General features: G+C 41.7%; 1 protein-coding gene across 6 annotated transcripts in view; it reads right to left on the bottom strand.

Annotated features, from left to right (window-relative positions):
* Positions 1-18,822, bottom strand: part of STXBP5 (syntaxin binding protein 5) — a 179,190-nt gene extending 160,368 nt beyond the window's left edge. For 4 of the 6 annotated variants that reach the window (XM_048844299.2, XM_048844302.2, XM_048844303.2 and 1 more), the window contains exons 1-2: positions 17,926-18,821; positions 16,040-16,137 (exon numbers count right to left, since the gene is read on the bottom strand). In XM_048844299.2, coding sequence (XP_048700256.1) covers positions 16,040-16,137; positions 17,926-18,078 — 251 coding nt within the window. In that variant the 5' untranslated portion in view covers positions 18,079-18,821. Of the gene's footprint in view, positions 1-16,039; positions 16,138-17,925 lie in introns of all 6 variants that reach the window. The other 2 variants (XM_048844300.2, XM_048844304.2) reach the window with 2 other exon arrangements.
* Between the last annotated feature and the right edge of the window lie 674 nt (positions 18,823-19,496).

Raw genomic sequence — 19,496 nt, 5'->3', positions numbered from 1 at the left:
CCCACAAGCCTGGACTCCCTCTCACTCTGTGCTGCTGTGACAAGCTGCAGACACACTCCCAGTCTTACACTTTCACCAGCATACACACCGGTATGGACACACCCAGCTGCAGTTACACACAGGCTCCCTGACCAACCATTGCATGTGAACCAACAACAGAGAGGCTACAGCCAGTACACTCCCCAGCCTAAGACACCAGAGCTGTACTGTCCTGCACTGGTGAAAACCGGACCAGTATGAATTTATTCCCCAGTTTGCCACTTCTGCAAAGTAAAGTGGACGTGCACCAGCTCTTGTTCATGAGCTGAGATTTTTCCACTTTGCACTTCAAACATACAGTGTTTTAGCTAAAATATACAATAGATTTATTAACTACAGAAAGATTGCTATCACTTATAATCACTTAAAAGCTAACAGCTCAAAGTAGATTACCATAAGAAATAAAACAAAACCACAATCTAAGCCTAATATACTAGTTAGTATTTGAAGCAGTGTCTCAGGTTAGCTTTTTCAGGCAGGCTTCCTTCTTTCCTGACTGGGACCAGCACTTTCCCCCAGTTTAGTCTTTGTTCCTCAAGTGTTTCCAGGAGTCTTCTTGTGTGGGAAGTGAACAACAGATGATGTCACTCCCTGCCTTATATAGCTTTAGCATATGGCAGGAACTCTGGTTTGGGAACCAAGTTTTGAAACAGTTTATGGAAAAATACTGACATCCCAAGATGGAGTACAGAATCATGTGGTCTGGTCACATATCCTTGTAGAGTCATAGCAGCCATTACTTACAGACTGTCTGGAGGGTGTTCAGGAAGGCCTATTATCTTCCCTAATGGCTCATTGCCCTGAATAGGCCATTCCCAACCAGCAATCTAGACTGAAAGCATCTTGTCTAGTGGGCGTTACCCAGGTAATCATATTCAGAAAATCATAACTTTTCCAGTGACACCTCACATGACTTATCTTGTACAGAATGCATCATAATTATGCCAAAACCATATTATAGTAATATTACTATGACGAATATGAGGTGCAGTATCACAATGATCACCTCAGCTTCTCACCCCTTCTTTAAGGAGCAAGGTAGATCAGATTTGTGGGAAGTCTTCTTTCCTCCCATCCCTACTAACAGCAGTTTCTTTTTAAATTAAGTTACATTTATTAATTGGGGTTAGGTGGTGATAGGCTCAAAAATTTAATTGAAGCCCTGGTAGTTCATATGAGAAATGTGAAGGACAAGATAGTGTGATGGTTCCCTTTTAGTGGGAGCAGCACATGGCTGGTGTTTTGGCCAGCTTTGGCTTTTGTTAGCTATTTTTACCCACCCCCACCCACACACAGTCCCCACTCCAAACAAACATACCAGGGTTCCCTGCATCCAGGTCACTTTCCCCACCTGGGCTGTGAGACATCAGGAGCTGCTGCTCTTGAGCCCTCTCCTTACACAGTCCAGGCAGGGAAAGTGACCTGGATGCAGGGAGCCTTGATGTTGCTCCTCGCTCCCCACTTCACAGCCTCTTAGAGGTGTGCAGGGCAAAGGAGCAGCAGTCGTGGGGGGAGCGAGCAGCAATACCAGCTGCTTCGTGCATCCAGGTCAGTTTCCTCACGTGGGTGCAGGGGCAAATGAAGGGGGGAGCAGGCCTTTGGGGCAAAGGGAGGAAGGGGAGCCTGGAGAGCCCATAGCGGCCAGGGGGAGAGGGGGGCACCATGCCCACGGCGACCAGGGACACCAAAATGCAAGTTCACCCAGGGTGCCATTTTCCCTAAGGCTGGCCCAGGCCAGCAGTCATTTTCCCCAAAAATTGGTGACATTGACTGTCAGTATTCGAGTAAGCCTAAGCCAAGAGAGAAGTCTTTACCTTGGATGAAGTGCAACAATAGCCTCATTCTTAGGAGCAGCAGTTTGATCGATGTCCTCCCTATGAGATAAGCAGTACAAGGGATAGCTTAAACTTTAGCAGACGCCAACTTAGATGGAGAGAAAAACCAAATCATACACGAATGATGAGGGTTATACATTTCTTACTAAGAAATTACATACAAAGCAGTGTTTCTGAACTCTCGTATACTTGTGAAAGACAAAAAGGGGTTGCCAGAACTACCAATGTTTAAGGACTCCAAAACAGGTGTATTAGGCCCCCTCAACCAATAGCTCTCAAGGTAGCAGAGACAAAAAACACAAACAGATTAACAAAAAGAGTTCTCTGTAAAAAAAAAAAAAACACATACATTTCTTCTGTGTTTGTACATCTTTCTTTTGATTAATAGAGTTCTGGTCTTGCCTTTTTCAGGAGAACATACTTCTGCAACTCATTCCATGAAAGGCAGCAACAGTGAATTCAGCAGAGAGGTCAGAACGTAAAGTACTATGCAACAAAATATTTGGCACAATTTTTCCTCTACCTATCACTCATGTGCTGCAGCACCTGACCAAAAGTTCCATAACTGCATATCATAAGTTGGAGCACTGCTTTTTTATACTCTATTTTATCATGTTGCTCTTCTCATATGTGAAGGGAAAGTATAAGAATTACGGAAGATGAATAAAGGTTTTCAAATCAAATATGTCAAAGAAATTCATGCAAACTGAATATAGGAAGTACAAATAAAATATAATTTTCATTATTAGTTTTCCTTGCAGCCTTGTACAATGCAGTTTGAAATTTACAGTTTTTTCTTAAAGAGCAACTGATGAAAATTTTCAGTATTTCTCATGTCCCATACCCTGGTTTAAGCACCAGTCATTGAATGAGTCTATTTCTGGGGCACTACTGAAACCAGAAGGACAAGAGAAGAGGCTGAAGTCACACCAGCAGAAAATTTGGCTCTAGGGCTTTAAATCCCCAGTTTCTGGAATGTTTTCATTCTGCCAAGGCAGGCTGTGAAACTGCAGTCATTAGTACTAAAATGGAGCTATTAATACTACACTAGACATCCAACTATCAGCTGTTCTAAATTAAATTAATCCAGACAATGCAGAAGATGGGCTAGACCACACACTAGAGGCCCTTTCCAACTGAAATGTTGATTATGTGATCTTTGTTTATTATTGGCATTTACAGCCATACATCACTTCTCTAATATTAAAGACCCTAAAACTCTACTCCAAAACATTAAAGGGTAGTTTCATTCTGAAGAGTGAAAAATATGTATAAACCGCACTAAAATCCAGAAAACAGATCTGTTATCAGTCTTATTTGATAACTGTAGTAACAAAACGTTTTTACTGCTTTTGTTACCAATAAAGAGCCAACACAGCTAAAATTGAGTGTGCTATATAATTTCTGTTATGTCTCATGCATCAACAGAATTGTTTACCAAGGTCCTATCAGTTAAACCTATGAAAAATCTATTTAAGGTAAAGAGGTTACAAAAAGCCTAATCTGAAGACAAATTGAGTAGCACACATATAACTGAGGACAAAATCTCATCTAAAAAAATTTTATTTCTGGCCATGGTGAGTGGAAGGTAAAGAACCCAGTTTATCCCTCAGTCAAGGTAGAGTTTACAGGGCTGCCAGTTGGGGGGGGGGGGGAAATCTTTCTACCTGTAAAGTTGATGTACAAACATGGGTTTCCACATTTGGCATTTTTGCAGACTGATTGTTCAAAATAGTTTCTATCTGCAAATATTCAATACAGCAAAATCTGTACAAGGGACAAGCCTAGTTAAACTCCTCCCTGATTTATGAGTTGTCGAAGTTCCTCCCCCAGTCTGAACTCTAGGGTACAGATGTGGGGACCTGCATGAAAACCTCCTAAGCTTACTTTTACCAGCTTAGGTTAAAACTTCCCCAAGGTACAAATTAATTTTATCCTTTGTTCTTGGAATATCCACTGCCACCACCAAACTCTAACTGGGTTTACTGGGAAACGTAGTTTGGACACATCTTTCCCCCCAAAATCCTCCCAACCCTGGCACCCCACTTCCTGAGAAAAGTTTGGTAAAAATCCTCACCAATTTGCATAGGTGACCACAGACCCAAACCCTTGGATCTGAGAACAATGAAAAAGCATTCAGTTTTCTTACAAGACGACTTTTAATAGAAATAGAAGTAAGTAGAAGTAAAGGAATCACCTCTGTAAAATCAGGATGGTAGATACCTTACAGGGTAATTGGATTCAAAACATAGAGAATCCCTCTAGGCAAAACCTTAGGTTACAAAAAAGATACACAGACAGAAATAGTCATTCTATTCAGCACAATTCTTTTCTCAGCCATTTAAAGAAATCATAATCTAACACGTACCTAGCTAGATTACTTACTAAAAGTTCTAAGACTCCATTCCTGGTCTATCCCCGGCAAAAGCAGCGTACCGACAGACACAGACCCTTTGTTTCTCTCCCTCCTCCCAGCTTTTGAAAGTATCTTGTCTCCTCATTGGTCATTTTGGTCAGGTGCCAGCGAGGTTACCTTTAGCTTCTTAACCCTTTAGAGGTGAGAGGATTTTTCCTGTGGCCAGGAGGGATTTTAAAGGGGTTTACCCTTCCCTTTACATTTATGACATGAGTCTACTCTAAAGCATCCTCAAAACAAATACAAGTCTGCCCACCTTTATTATCCATTAAGTTACCTATTTTTGCAGGTCCATTGAATGGTCACTAAAAATGGGTCTACTGCAAATACTGCTTGCATGGGTAGAATCTGAAATCAAAAGAATGAAGCAGTCAAGAATATAGGCAGCTATATATGCTGCAGAAAATGGAAGAATCTTCAGGACAGATTTCTAAAGGAATGGGAGGATAGAAACTAAAAGGAAAGCAATTTAGCAGCAGACACAGAGTTAGTGGATGCCACTGGATCTACAATCACCTTTGGCAGGGCACAGTTGTGGAAAAATTGCCAGTACAAGAAAAGGATTAGGTACTGTACTTTCAAGAAAGCGGTTGCTGAACTAACCTGGAATTCTTCGAAAAAATACTGTTTTGAAGAATTAGAGTATTAAAAACCTTCCCATGTTAGTGCCAAAAGTGATTACACCTTAGTTACTTAACAGGAACTCTAATTGAAAAATTCTATGTTTACTTTCATCAGTTTTACAATTGATTTCCTTGCTACAACCCAACTTCAAATTGATACTTTTCTGGTTTTATTTGTATTGAGCCAGTTTGATACACAAGTATCATGTGACAAGCGCAATACAAAGGAAGGCTTCAAAATCAAACTGTTATTTTAGTATTACACAGGCAAACCACTGTAGATGAGTAAGCATAACTTTTTAAAATGACTAAATTGTATCTCTAAAACGAAACAGTTCTCAACTGCACAAGGTGAATTACTATCGGTAAACAAATTAATATATTTGAAAATATAACAAATGTTAACTACTTGAGGGGATACATACTAATGGCATTACCAAGTACATTAATCCAGTTAATGTAAAATTAATCTAAATGTAAATTAATCACAAAATCTATTACTGTATTCTCCATGATACCCAAATACAGTAACAAACAAGTACATAAAAAGCAAATTAAGCATTTCTGTCCATCTATTGATTATAGATATCAGAACAATTGCTGCCTCCTTCACAAATAAGATCAGAATTTTGCAAAGCAACTGTTATTACAACTTGAAACCACTGTACTGCATTAAATACAGGTTGGATTGATACTTCTACAGCTCTGCTGTTCTCTTATTTAGTAATATATTGTGACTCAATTTGTGTGTGAATTAAAGATGTTATTGAAAACTAAACACTAATGACAGCAACTGTGCAATCAGTTAAAAAAAAAGTACATGACCTTCATAACTGCCTGCAGACAAAATCTGCAAAAAAATTAACAAAAATGGAGGACTCCTGCATGGTCTTCAGTGATTTAGTGGGCACATTCATTTGTGCTTTAGTTGGCTACTATTTACATCAAGATAAAAATCTCTTCTTTTTCCTATGATGGCCACAGTCCAGCTTCTTGCCTTCAGTTGGGACAAACAGTGGCTTAGCAGTTGATTTGGCAGATTTGCAAAACTTATATCTACTCTTCACCTTATCAAGTGGCCTAAGACCAGCCCTGGCATCTATTTTTAAAGAAAACTCTATTCAGCATCATTCTTATTACTGGAAAGCCAAGTTTTGGACACTTTAATTGGCATGATCAGCTTTGCCTGACATTTCTTAAAAACCCTAAAGCAGAACTTCAGTTACACTTCATTTTCTCTGTACTAATGAAAAGAATACGTTTCAAGACCTTTACACATTAACTCCTCAACATTTAAGCTGACAGAATTCACTTGAATGAAAAACATCTGTGCTTAGAGCCTCTCTCCAATACAGTAGAAATACTAAAATTAGAGAGATTAGGAGAGTCCTATCCCTGAATTCCAGCAATGCAAAATTAAAAACAAACATTTTAAAGAACTATAAGGTAGATACATTCTGACTGACTTGTATTGCAGAATCTCTCTTGGCAGAACTACTGCAGCTACCTAGCATATACTTTTTAAAAGGGAACATGTTTGAATCCAATATCAAGTAAAAAAAAATTGTCTTTGCAAGTGGTGGCTAATTACAACAGTGAGTAGTGTAAAATGACTCATCAGCGGGTGCACCGCACTGTGGCTAGATGCAGCATGGCCAAGTTTCCCCCTCCCCCTCTATACACCTGTTGTCCCGATCCAGTTACGGTCCCCTTTTGCCTTGTGACTTGGCCCTCCAGTCAGGTCAGTTTTGGTCTCATCTCTTTCAGGTAAAATAGGATTTTCACCCAATAGTCCTAGGATCTCATACCAGGTTGATGGCCCTGATGTAGGCTCAACAGCCCTTCTAGCCCTTTGTGTCTGAGGTCTTCCAGTTAGTTTTCCAAGTGATGTTGCAGGGAAACCCAGCCCATCCCTCTACGCCAGGTTCTGACCCAGCTACCCTTGTAGCAAGTAGTTGAAGTGTCTGGTCAGACATCTTGCTTCTTCCATAGACTACTTCCTACGCTGGCCCACCTTCTTCTCAGAGGGCTCATATTCTCAGTGCGGAGGTCTGCCCCAGAGCAAAACCCTTAGTCCCAGTTCTCAAGGCCACAAAGGAAAGGAAACTAATTTAAACATAAATAAAGAGCAGTACCAACTTCTCTGTCCTATCATGATCCTCCAGCCATTTGTCCTATCACTCTGTGCTCATAGGCAAGGCTGCAATTTAGTCATGCAATCTCTGACTTCCAAAGACCTCTGTGACTTTAGCCAGCACCAGATGGGAGCTGCAGGGTCCTCTGCCGTCTGCGAAGGCGGGGAGCCCCTGCAGTGCTCTGCTGCCACTCCTGGCCACCATGGGCGGCAGGCGGGAGCCTGCAGCTCCCTGCCGCTGCTCTCAGCCATCACGAGCAGCAGGGGAATCCATCACTCCCAGCTGGCAAAGGGGACCCCCGCTGCCACGGGCGGCCTGGGGGACCTGGCAGTAGGGGGAATCCCCGCTGCTTCCAGCTGCCGTGGGAGGTAGGAGGGACCCTCGCAGCTTGGAGCTGCCAGTGGAGGGGGACCCTGGAGCTCCCCCCACCACCACAGCTGCCCAGGCTACCCATTTTATCACAGGTATTTTTAGTAAAAGTCAAGGACAGGTCACGGGCGTCTGTGAATTTTTCTTTATTGCCAGGGACCTGTCCTTGACTTTTACTAAAAATATCTGACAAAAACTTAGCCTTACTCATAGGCAACCAAAGGTAGCTTGAGTCTGTGTGGTGCGCCTTTCTGGGAGCTGAAGATGAGAGGTCCATCCACCTCCCCAGGCTGCGTCCGTGATAAACTGAGCTCCTCTGCCAAGATTGGCATGCCTTGCAGGTGCGGGACTGCCTGAGCCCAAATCTGCTCTTTAACCACTTCTTGCCTTCTGTGGGATTTGACTGCCCATCGCACCCCTCCAAAACACTTGGACAATTTCAGATAGATTTAAAGTGTATTTTTCATTTCGCCACCAAAGATGCGGTTTTGACTGACAAAATAGCATTATGTTAATTTGCAGTATGAGGATATTCTCAAACAGATCCTCTGGAGCGGTCAACATGTCAAACCAGATAAGTAATCACCATTTTAAAATCTTCAAGTTAAATAGAAAAAAAGGTCATTTTATGGGAAAATACATATTAAAATAAAATTAAAGATCTGGTTTAAATAAAAAATGAGATAAATCAGGTTTCAGGATGAATCTCTATGTTTATCTCATCCTATAAACACTGTATATATAGATTTACACTGCTCTTCCATGCAACAGAATTAGTGGTCCAGAAATTGGCAAACACAAGCTGGGGAGTATCAGCATCAGTGTTACAGACATCAGCGATGGCCCTTGTGTACTCCACAGCTGAGTACTGAGCACCAGTATGGACCAGAAGTAGCCATACTCAACTTGTTGATGTCGAACTAAAACACTGCAATGCAATCACTAGAACCCTAAAGTCAACCCTAACACCTGGGATGCCGGAGCTGTTGCACATTGCTCCCTCACCCATTTGCCACGATGCTACAATCCTCCGGGAATTCCAGAGGGTCGTGGAAAATGTATGTCTTCCCAACCACCAGAACCTTAACAACATCCATCGCCACCACCTGAAGTCTCATAAGCCCTTTTGGACCCACACATTTAACCTTCAATAATGCAACTTCAACCCTGATGAAGCTTGGAAAGCTGAATGGAGTTCACAAGAAATCATAAATAAATGCCTTATGAGAGACTGATTTAGAAGATCCCTGGCTTTCATCTTCCATGAAGCTCATGAGCTACCCTAAACTATATCCGCACAGACCATGGTAGACGCAGATAATTGCTGCACAAACAGAAAATTAAAGACTCTCTATTATGCGACTGTGGTCACCCAGAACAGACCATAGAATATATAGCTACTCACAAATATGAAGGAGGCATCACTGTAATACACTCTGCTACTCCAGATGCAATTATCTGGATTAACCATCTGAACGTAAAATTATAGTTGTTGCTCTACATTTACATCAGCCATATGAAGAAGAAGAAGAAATGGATGATAGTTAAAACTGAAGCTTTCTATTTCCAAGGCTCTGTTTCACATCAGGCCATTCCCCCAAAGTTTTTAAAGTTGTGCACAGGGTGCAACTGCGATTGATTGTGAATCGTTTTTATGCCAGTAAATCTTTACATAACCCTCTAAAAGGGTAGGTGCTCACATTTAAATCAACAGTGAAGGTGGTGTGTGAACAAATATTTTAATTTACAAAGCAAATAAAGTAATAAGAAAAAACATTTTAATGCAAGATCATAATTAAGAGAGTGCCTGAAATAAATCAAATGACACAAATACAGGTCACCTTACACATCACTAGCTGACCTGAACATTACAACCACTGGCATATCCTCATTATGACTGTTGATCAGTTAGCACAACTCAAGAACCTACTGTGATTCAACAAAACGAAATAACCAGGAACCATATTTAAGAAGTTGCTGCAAGACAATCTGATGACACTGGCAAGACAATGTACTACCACGCAGACAATTCTGGTTCACAAATTCTGACTCACAGACATGAGTCTCTTGTTTTCCTAGCCAGTGGAGAGTGAATACATCAGGTCTCCTAGTGAGTGGTATCATGCTTGCATGCAGAGCACACCCTAGTGAAAGTTAAATACCAGCATTCCCCTCTCAAAAAGGAAAGCAGTGTCACCTCATGATGGGAATGGGCCAGGCACACCAACAGAACAAAAAGGGATTAAAATATGACATACATTAAAAACAAAATGTAACCTTTATTCTCACAAAAAAAAAGTTACCCTAAAGGGCGGTCTGCGTCCTTCAGATGAGAATCAATTAAACATAGAATTATTATGCAGGAGTGAATGAAAACTTCACCCAAGTTCTCGTATTCTACAAATATTTAGATAGCATTTATCACTGTATGGTCATTCAAGTGCTGACTACCACAGGAATAAGGATTTACTTTATAAATTTGATTATCTTCTATTTTTGGATAGACACTGTTCTGAGTAATGAGACTAACATCTTTTCTCCCATTGTGTCTGTGCTTTCTGAAGTGTGAGGTCTCATCTTAATGTCACCTCATATCTGCTTATTGGACACATTAGCAAGACCAAAACTATATTCTTCTAGAAAAAGGAGTCCATGCTGACATCAGGTTGCCAAATTTAAATGAGCCCTGTTTCTGTGGCTCTCATTCAGCAGTATATATGTCCAACTACCGCACTGCACGTGCTGCTTTTCAGGGGTCTGTGGCATTTAGATGCTGCTTGTAATTATTAGAACTGGGAGCACTGGCTGTCTGAAAGGACAGGAAACGGGGGGGGGGGGGGGGGGCGGGGGGAGGAGTGTTAAGGAGGCTGAGTGAGAGCTACCAAGGGCGCAGCAGCAGCTTGGTAAAGAGGTTTCCACTTTAAAAATAAAGTCCTGTTGAAGTTTGTTAGTACCTTGCCTGGTTGTTACAACAGGGTCCCACACTGTAACATACAAGTTGAACATACTTTTACTGTTCCAGGCCCTTAATTCAGAGATAAAGGAAAACATACTAACTGATGAAAATTCTACTGCTTTTCCAAAGCTAAGTGAGGACATCCTCTTCTAGGATATGCTCCACCCTCATAAACCTCCTCTGTAACCATGTTGTTTGGACTTTGAACAAATATGAATAGTAGGAAGGAGTACAAGAGGTTAAACAACAGAAGCAATAGAATAGTATGTCATGATGTCAGAACATGCTCTGCAATTACCTACCATATTTGTGAGACATATGTATTGCTCAGTGCTATCACATACTCCTCATCCAAAATTGTGTTGGCACAGAGTCTTCTCTGAATAAGAAAAGACCTTCATCAGACAATGATAAAAAAAAATGGTTATTGCACCACAAAGTGACAAATTAATTTGACATTCTTGAATCCTCAAAACATATGTTTTAAAACATTAGAAGAAAAGATCTATATGGAAAACAAAAGTTAGTTTTACTCTGAATATATAGAGCCACTAATTCTATGAACTTACTAAGCACTTTCTATTTCCCTAGAGACAGTGGCAAAAAATTAAAGCTATTTAATATAAGACAAGCATCAGTCTGCCTCCCTGAATGGGTGCAATAAGTAGGGATCAGAACTGTATAATATCTTCACATGCACAGAGAACGTAAGGCGATATTAACAATGTTCTTTTAAAATACTTTCTATGATCTGTAAGAAAGTTAGTGATTAGTCTCTCTTCAACACAAAGAATAAGTCAACACCCAAAGATGGGAGGAAACGGTTTGGTGGATATAGATATTCAGAGGAAAGTATAAGATGCCATTTCTTCCCTCTATTACACCCAGGACCATCAGTCAGAACAATGGGATCTTCATTGCAGTGGAACTCTGAAGGAGAATTATACATATAGTCAAAATGTATGTACAGAAAAAGATTCAAATCTAGAATAAGATTATTCAGGTACTATAGCATGAAGCATTCTTTTGCCAGAAGGGAGATCAAAAACTTCACATTCAGCTTATAATGCCTCGAAAACACAAGTGTACGTCTTTTTTGCCCATGTTGTAGATGTGACCATTGCAGAGGGGTCTTAAATCAACCAAAATAAGTTTTCTGTGCCTCAAATATGTAAAAGTTTAGCCATTCACTTACTGGTGATTCAATAGTTTTCTTCTCTTTCACTGCCAGAAAGAAGAGGACAAGAGAAGAGTCTGGCATTTTGAAGAACTTGGACCTTTCAGCGTATATTATTTTGACCATATGATGAGCAGCCAGATCACCAATTGTTTACTTTTTGTGAATTGTGTATATACATGAGGAAGAAATGTCTCCTGTGGTTAATAAAAGAACCTACTCAGATGGAGTCCCAAACACAGTTTTGTCTGCGCAGAAGACGCAATGCTGTAATTCCACTGACAGGCCCCTACTTCTGAAGATCTTCTAGAGTAAATAATCGCAGCCAGGAAGAGTACCTTGAGTGTTAGAGAGACCAAACTCCAAGATGCAACTGAAGGCTTTTAGGCCTGTAGAATAATAATTTTTATTTATGAAGTACCTTTCTTGAGAGACTCTCCAAGGATTTTACACAACTGGGAAAACTAAAGCATAGAAAATTGCTTCATGGAGTTCATGGAGCAAATAAGCAACCGTGGAGCATGGAATCTAGGTCTCCTCACAATCTCCTGCTTTAACCACTAATTTTACCTTGCCTCCCTTAAAAGGGCCAGATCAAGTTTTCAACCGGTTGGACTCCCTGAATCTTTTATGCTGTAGCTTTTAATGATCTTTAAAATGCATGAACAAAACCGAAAAAGGAGCAGGTTTATTAACTAAGACACTGGCACATACAAGGCCTTCAACAATTCCATTATTGAATTAGACACCAAAAGAAAGGTCATCTTGAAGACCAGTATTGAGAAAGCCTAGCAGCTATAGCTTTATTTTTTGGAAATGTATTATCAGATACACTTTAGACAAATCTGAGTATACGATATCTGTAGAGTGATTTCTGAACAAAAGGAGATGTGAAATGACTGAGAAAGAATTTTTTCCCCCCTAATAGTTTCCTTGCAGCATCTAGGATACTAAAAAAGTTTGTCTAAATTCTTAAGCATTTCTTAGCACGTCCTTCCATCCAGGGAAGGGAAGGAATCGAATCTACTGAGTTATCAAGTGCAAGAACTAGGGTCTCATCTGTGAGCATGGCGTACTATTAAAGATCTTTCACAATCTTTCATGAAATTCTGGAAGAGAGAGACTGCATAGAGAAGTTCCTGTACTCAGGACTAAGACAAGGCAACAAGAACCATGGTATCTTCTGCCTCCATCTACTAAAAAGTCACGTGATTTTGTTTGAAAGGTCTAGAGTGAGGTCACCACATTTTTCTATCCATAGCTCTGTTTCTGAAGCTACAACAAGATCGAAAAGCAGTTGCTGCTCAAGGAAGGAACAAGCTGGCCATGGAATAGCAAAGCCCTGTGTGAATAAGCCACCCGCCTAAGCAAGGTAAGTTACACTGACCTAAGCAACGGTGTGGACACTGATATACTGGTGGGGAAACTTCTCCCACCAGCAGAGCTATTGCCTCCCATGGAGGCCGTCTTATTATGCCAGCAGGAGAGCTCTCTCCCGTCAGCCTAGAGCATTTTCACCAGACATGTTACAGTGGCACAGCCCTAAAAAAGCGTTGTTGTTTTTTTTGTTTGTTTTTTTTTTAATACTATCATGTGTGCTAAATCCTGATATTTAAACAGTCATTTAATGTACTAAAAACATACCTTTTATTCCAGGTGCAGACATGGCCATAATGGACAGGAATTAAATGGCAAAGCTGTAGGGAAGGTGTCACACTCCAGCCCACACTATGCATAGCTCTAACCAGTACTGATTTTAAAACCTGAAGCAGTTCAAAACTACTCATTAGAACAATTTTTAAATGGTTTAACTACTCAATGTAGACATCCAAAAAGCATTAAAATAGTTGAATAATATTCATTACTAGGTAGTCCCATGATTTGTAAAACATTTTGGACCCATTCAGTTTCATGAGTTAAATCATGTTACCTTTTAAAATTTAAAGTGCCTTAGAACCCTGTTTAAAACTGCATCACGTAAAAATTTTAATAGAAGCAACATTGAGGCCCTCTCATGAAAAGGAATTTCCCATATAAATTGGTGGAGAAATGCCTAAAAACCTACTCATCATACCTCGTATTGGATTTAACTTGAGATTAGACCGATTTGATTCTTTAAATATGAGCTACAGCAGTCATTACAACTCCAGAGTTAGAAATATGCAACGAGTAACAAAACACTAGAAGGATTTCATAACCTAAAAATTTACTATTTACTAGTCAGAGGCCAATACAAAAAACAAGGGGAAATCCCACTAATTAGATTCAGGACAATGGGGGTGGGGAGACTTCTCATTTAGCTGAAAGACACCCTACCTCAATCTAAATGGTACCAGAGTGTGTGGAGGCAGAAAGATGGGTCTGTTTCTCAATACAGTTCCTTAGACTCCATTTTCGGGTCCTATTCCCCTGTGAGTAGCTCTGGGCCATGTTGCTGTTCAGAGTATTCATTAAATCATCAACAGTGAAAGCTATTCTTGTCAATTTCATTGCCCTCTGCAAGGTTCTGGCTAATAGCAGCGAAAACTAATAAAAGTCAATTTCCCTCTCTTTTAGAAGGCTATTAGCAGCAAAGTCATGCCTATACACTCAGGAAGACAAACATTGTTTTATATTTGGAATGCTTCCCCTCTCTAACAAATAAACAAAAACAAGAAGTGAAGGTTTAAATTCTGCAGAGACTGATGGTTTATCCTCCATTCCAAGTCAGACAACATTTAAGTGCCTTTAGCAAGTGTATTTTTCAAACATTAGCCAAAGATTTACCAGTTATATGTTTCAGATAAGAACCACATTTTGAAATATTTTTCTCCGTTTCACTAGTTTGGTACAACTGTTTCAACATTTCCATTAAAATATCAGAAGAGTAAAACAAAACATTTGTGTTTACACTGCTGCTCAAGCTAAACTTGCTTGTCCTCCAAGAATGCTTACTCTTGCCTACTAAAAAGCAAGCACACTCATAAGATACTATTACACTGATATTAGGCAATTAATTCCCTTCTTCATTTAACCACTTTTACAGGTCACCCTCACTATCATCCTCCTTCATTGTAACACTTATAATACTTAAGTGGGGATGCCATGTATGGCTATTTATTTACAGGAAACAAATAGCAACTTAATTATAAGAGATATCTTCAATAGATATATGTAAATAGTATTTATTTAGTTAAGAATAGTTTTAATAAAATATCAAGATTATTCTTATAATATGATGCTACCATGAACAATGCACTATTCATCAATTATAATAAAATACATCACGTTTGTATGTTTTTACACGTCTAATCTCAGTTTATATCTAAAATTCTCTCCTCTCTGAATCTCTCATATAACAATTAACTTTTTGTAAATATAAAACTTAAATCATCGAAAAGAGAGCTTAAAAGGACTGAAAAATCCATTAATATTGTATTTCATTTTTAGTTGAAGGAGGTGGAGTTATCATCATGTTACTCTAACTCCCAGAATACTACAAGCAGTAGCAAGGAGTACCAAAAGTAGCAACAACAACAACAAAAAAAGATGAGATTTACCGGCAGTGTATAAAGGGATTAACTTATTTTTTCTAGAAAGATGTATTTGAAGCTTCTAGAAATGTCAAAGCTTCAGTAGATTTCAGGATAATAGCAAATTCTATTGACTACATTCCCCTATTAAGTGATGTTCAGGAAATTCCAACGTTTTTTGGAAAGACATTTAGGCCCCTTCTCAACCAAATAAATGCAACTAAATTTTTATTTAGTTAGTACAATGTATGCACTGTTAAACATAGAAGAACACAGTTATTGTTGATTTATGCTACAAATTCCATATGCTAATTTGAGTAACTTGTTCATTTCAGTGTTGATGATATAACTGTTAGAAGATCAAATGGTGCTGCTAAAACAATCTTTTGGTGGCTAAAAAGCCAACGGCAAACAATTACAGCGTTAGAAAGCAGCTCCCCAAAAGAAAATCCACAAACTTTTAACACATCCTAGCCCAGGCCTCTATTCTGATTTGTGATTAACTGCTGTAAAAATGCCAAAGCAACAGAGACTTCACAGACACATATACCAACCCAAGATACTGGAAACTGAGGAGCCATACATCACAGCACTGGAACATCCTCAAATGATTTGTGCACACCTTTGCGCACACAAAGAGAGAACCCAACAACAGCAACCAAGGCTTTTCATAGAACATCAGGGTTGGAAGGCACCTCAGGAAGTCATCTTGTCCAACCCCCTGCTCAAAGCAGGACCAATCCCCAATTTTTGCCCCAGATCCCCAAATGGCCCCCTCACAACCCTGGGTTTAGCAGGCCAATGCTCAAATCACTGAACTATCCCTCCCCCCTTTTCCCTCTCCTTCAAATGCAAACGCATACCTGGTTTCCAGAGTGCTTCCTCACACTAGCTCCAGCAAAGCAGAAGAATAAGCCAGGACTGGACTCCAATCAGCAGCACAGTGATTTTCTTTTTATAACAGAATGAAAGGATACAGCCTTAAAGCTCCAGTTTGAGTCCCAATTGCCAGTATCTTCTGAACAGGATCAAATGCCAAGGCCGACGGCTGATAGGGGAAACCATGGCGTACGGTCTAACAAGTCAGAGCAGTGAAGTAACGGTGGGTCAAGCAGCAGACCAAAAATAAATAAAATCAAGAGTGTATTAGGAGGCGGGATTCAGTTTTAACTGCACTTCAGTAAGGAAACAAGCATTTAGGAAAAAATATTTGATGCAAAACAGCACTTTAGCCTGAATTCATTACAGAAAATTTCTGGTAAAGAATCTATTCGCTTATCCTTGAACATGAAATAAAAGATGGTTACTGAAACCTGGATTTGATTTTTACCTCTTTTCTTTAAAAAAAAAAAAAAAAAAAAAAAAAAAAAGCCATCAACTACTTCCATTTCATTTTGACCCTTCCCCTATTCTCTGGCTTCTTGTTTATAGTGGTATACAAAAGTCATTTGACAATTAAAATATGAAACGTTTCCTGGGAAGCTTGACAACGCAGACAGCACTGTAAATTGAACTATTACAAATCATTAGAACTGCTCTTCGGAGAGCCATCCCCATTTCTCTCAAGCAGGACACAGTGCATTCTCTCTCCAGGATAGTGTTTTAAAAGAAATCACACATCCCCCACAAAACCAATACTTAATATTAAGCTATTGGAATGGCTACCCTTTTTGACTAGCCAGGATTTTAATTACTGCTTGTGCAGTTATCAAATTAACTGTACTGTAGGACAATAATAATTGATTCAAATTAATGAATTGTGCTGTTTTACTACATGACTCACTTTCACACAAAAATATTAATATAATGATCTAACCTTGATCACAGCTATGCAAATGAAAAAAAAAAGACATACAAATGCTAGCTTTTCTATTTTAAAGAAATCTTATATTAAAATTACAAATATAAATATACAGATGCCAGTGTGGTGATTTAGGACTTCAGAAATGCACGCTCACACAGGTTTTACTTTAATGAGGTTAAATAGGTTATGTTAAACAGCCATGCCTCTCAACTTTCAATAATTTTGCAAGTGATAAGGTATTACAATGCAACTGTAAACAAGGCCATTTAACTCAACACTGCTTTTTCCTTTCCAGATCCCTTGCCTTTTTTAAATTGCTGGTAAAAATGCATGGAACACTAGATAAAATGTAAAGCAATATACACAAACAAGCCCAACCAAATAACAAGTAGGCCCTGGGTGTTGTAAAGATAAAGATGGGCATTAATATTCAAATTAGTTTGTATTCCTCTTGGTGCAGCTGCTGGATTAATTTGCTGCATCATCCTTTTATAAATGTATAGACCTCAACTGCAATAATTATACTAGCAATAAACAATATTAACTTCTCTCCCATCTCACATTGTGAATATCAGCAGTGTCTACTTGATAACAAGATCCAACAAATTCGGCACAAACGTCTACAGCCCATTTTAGGTGCAAAAGGATAAATGCACTTCCAAATGTGAAGGGTTAGGTTCCCCATACTTCCAGTCCATCAGCCAAACGCAAAGCAATCAGATTTCCATTATACCCAGGTACCATTACTCTCCTCCCTACTTTCCACTTTCCTCCTCCCCAGCTTGTTCTGAACAGACACAATATTATGTGCATGAAATAGCCTAGAGTCAAGAGAATCAATCCAGAAATTGTCAAGGGAAGGAAAAGATGATGATTCCCATAAAAGAATCGAGCAAACCCTTTACAACTCCCCCAGCATTCTCTCCCCATCCCTAAAGAGTGGAGAGGTTCAGATAATTGTAGGTATTGAAAACCGAAGAGCCCAAAGCCTGCAGAGCCCATCATGGCTACATTATGTCCCTCAGGGCTGCGAGCGGGGCTCCTGGCTGCAGCCTTCACCTTGCAGAGCTGGAAGTGCTCGGACTGGAGCGTCTCCGGGATGTCGCTCTCCCGGTTCCCGGACTGCTGTTGCTGCGAGGAGGAGGACGCCGAGGAGGAGGACGAGACCGCTGTCAGGCCGTCCAGCACCTTCCTGATGTTAAATTTCCTCATGGTCTCGGCGGCGGCGCTCCCTGGTCTTCTGCCCGCCGCCGCCTCCCCCTTTTCCGGGCGCTCCCTGCCGCCTCAGCCCGCCGCGCACCAGGAGGGAAGCGGAGAGCCCTGCAGCGCAGGCGGCGCTAGGCGAGTGGCGGAGTCCAAGCGGTTCCCCTCATTCACGGGAGCAGGGAACCAAAAGCAGGGCGGCGGGCGGACCCGGGCAGGCGGCGAGCCCCTGAGCCGGCAGGGGAGGAGAGATCCTAATGCAGGGGGAAGCCTAGGGCGCGGGGTGGACACAGCCTGGGAGACGGGGCACCCCAAGTGACCCCTAGGAGGTAAATCTGCTCCCCACGCCGCCTCCTCTCGAGGCCTCCGACGACACTCCTCCCCCCCCCCCGACCCGGTCCCCCTTCCTGCAACCGCCGAGGCCCCAGACGCGCACACAGCCTTGGCCCCACTGCGGGCCCTTCCCGTTGCCGAGGCCCCCGGCCTCCGCCTGAGGCTGCCTCTCGGTGCAGCGGCGACGTGACAGCGACCCTCTCGCCCACCCCGCCTCACATAGCGGTAGCGGTGGCCGCGCTGCTAGCCCTCCACGTGCCCCGGCCGGCCGCCGCAGTCCCTGCCTTTCACGCTCGCCCTTCCCTCGGCTCAGCAGCCTCCGCGCGTCAATTTCAGTGCGGCGCGTGCCTTAGCAGAGCGCCTCTCGCTGCTGCTGCTGCCGCCGCCGCCGCTGGCTGCCGGCCCGCCCCCCGACCACCATCCCCCTGCTCCAGCCGCCGCCGCCGCCCCCTGTCTAGCCCTCTCGCCCCACAACGCGGAAGCGCAGCGCCCTGAGGAGCAGCTGCTGCCACTGCCGCTGGCTGCCGCCGCTGCCTCCTCACCCACCCAGCGGCGGCTCTGTAGAGCATGCGCGCAAAGGGCGCCAGCACCCGGATGTCGGAGTCCCTGTCCCTGCTCCTGCTCCTGCTCCTGCTCCGGAGGGAAGCTTGACGGGCCGGGGAGGCCACCCCAGGAAGGGGTGCACGGTGGGATGGCGAAAGGCACTCTGTGAGCAGAGGCAGAGCCTCCCCCAGAGGTCGTGGGTGCCTGCTTTGAGTCCTCTGTGCAAACCACAACAACCTTCTGCCACTCTGATGTGGCACCGGGGATCAGATGGCAGGTGTCGAGAGGCTGTGGTTCCTTCTCTCTGCGTCTGTGTGGTATCAGAGGAACAGCCGTGTTAGTCTGTATTCGCAAAAAGAAAAGGAGTACTTGTGGCACCTTAGAGACTAACCAATTTATTTGAGCATGAGAAGCTCATGCTCAAATAAATTGGTTAGTCTCTAAGGTGCCACAAGTACTCCTTTTCTTTGTGTGGTATCAGTAATTCAGCCATACCCACAGGTACCGGGGTAAGGCACCCATGCTTTAACCATACCCAGTTATGGTCATGG

This window comes from Caretta caretta, chromosome 3 (genome assembly GCF_965140235.1).
Source record: "Caretta caretta isolate rCarCar2 chromosome 3, rCarCar1.hap1, whole genome shotgun sequence".
Taxonomy (NCBI): Eukaryota; Metazoa; Chordata; order Testudines; family Cheloniidae; genus Caretta; species Caretta caretta.
The sequence above is the reverse complement of the archived record's forward strand: the minus strand, read 5'-3'. Positions and strand labels throughout refer to the sequence as shown.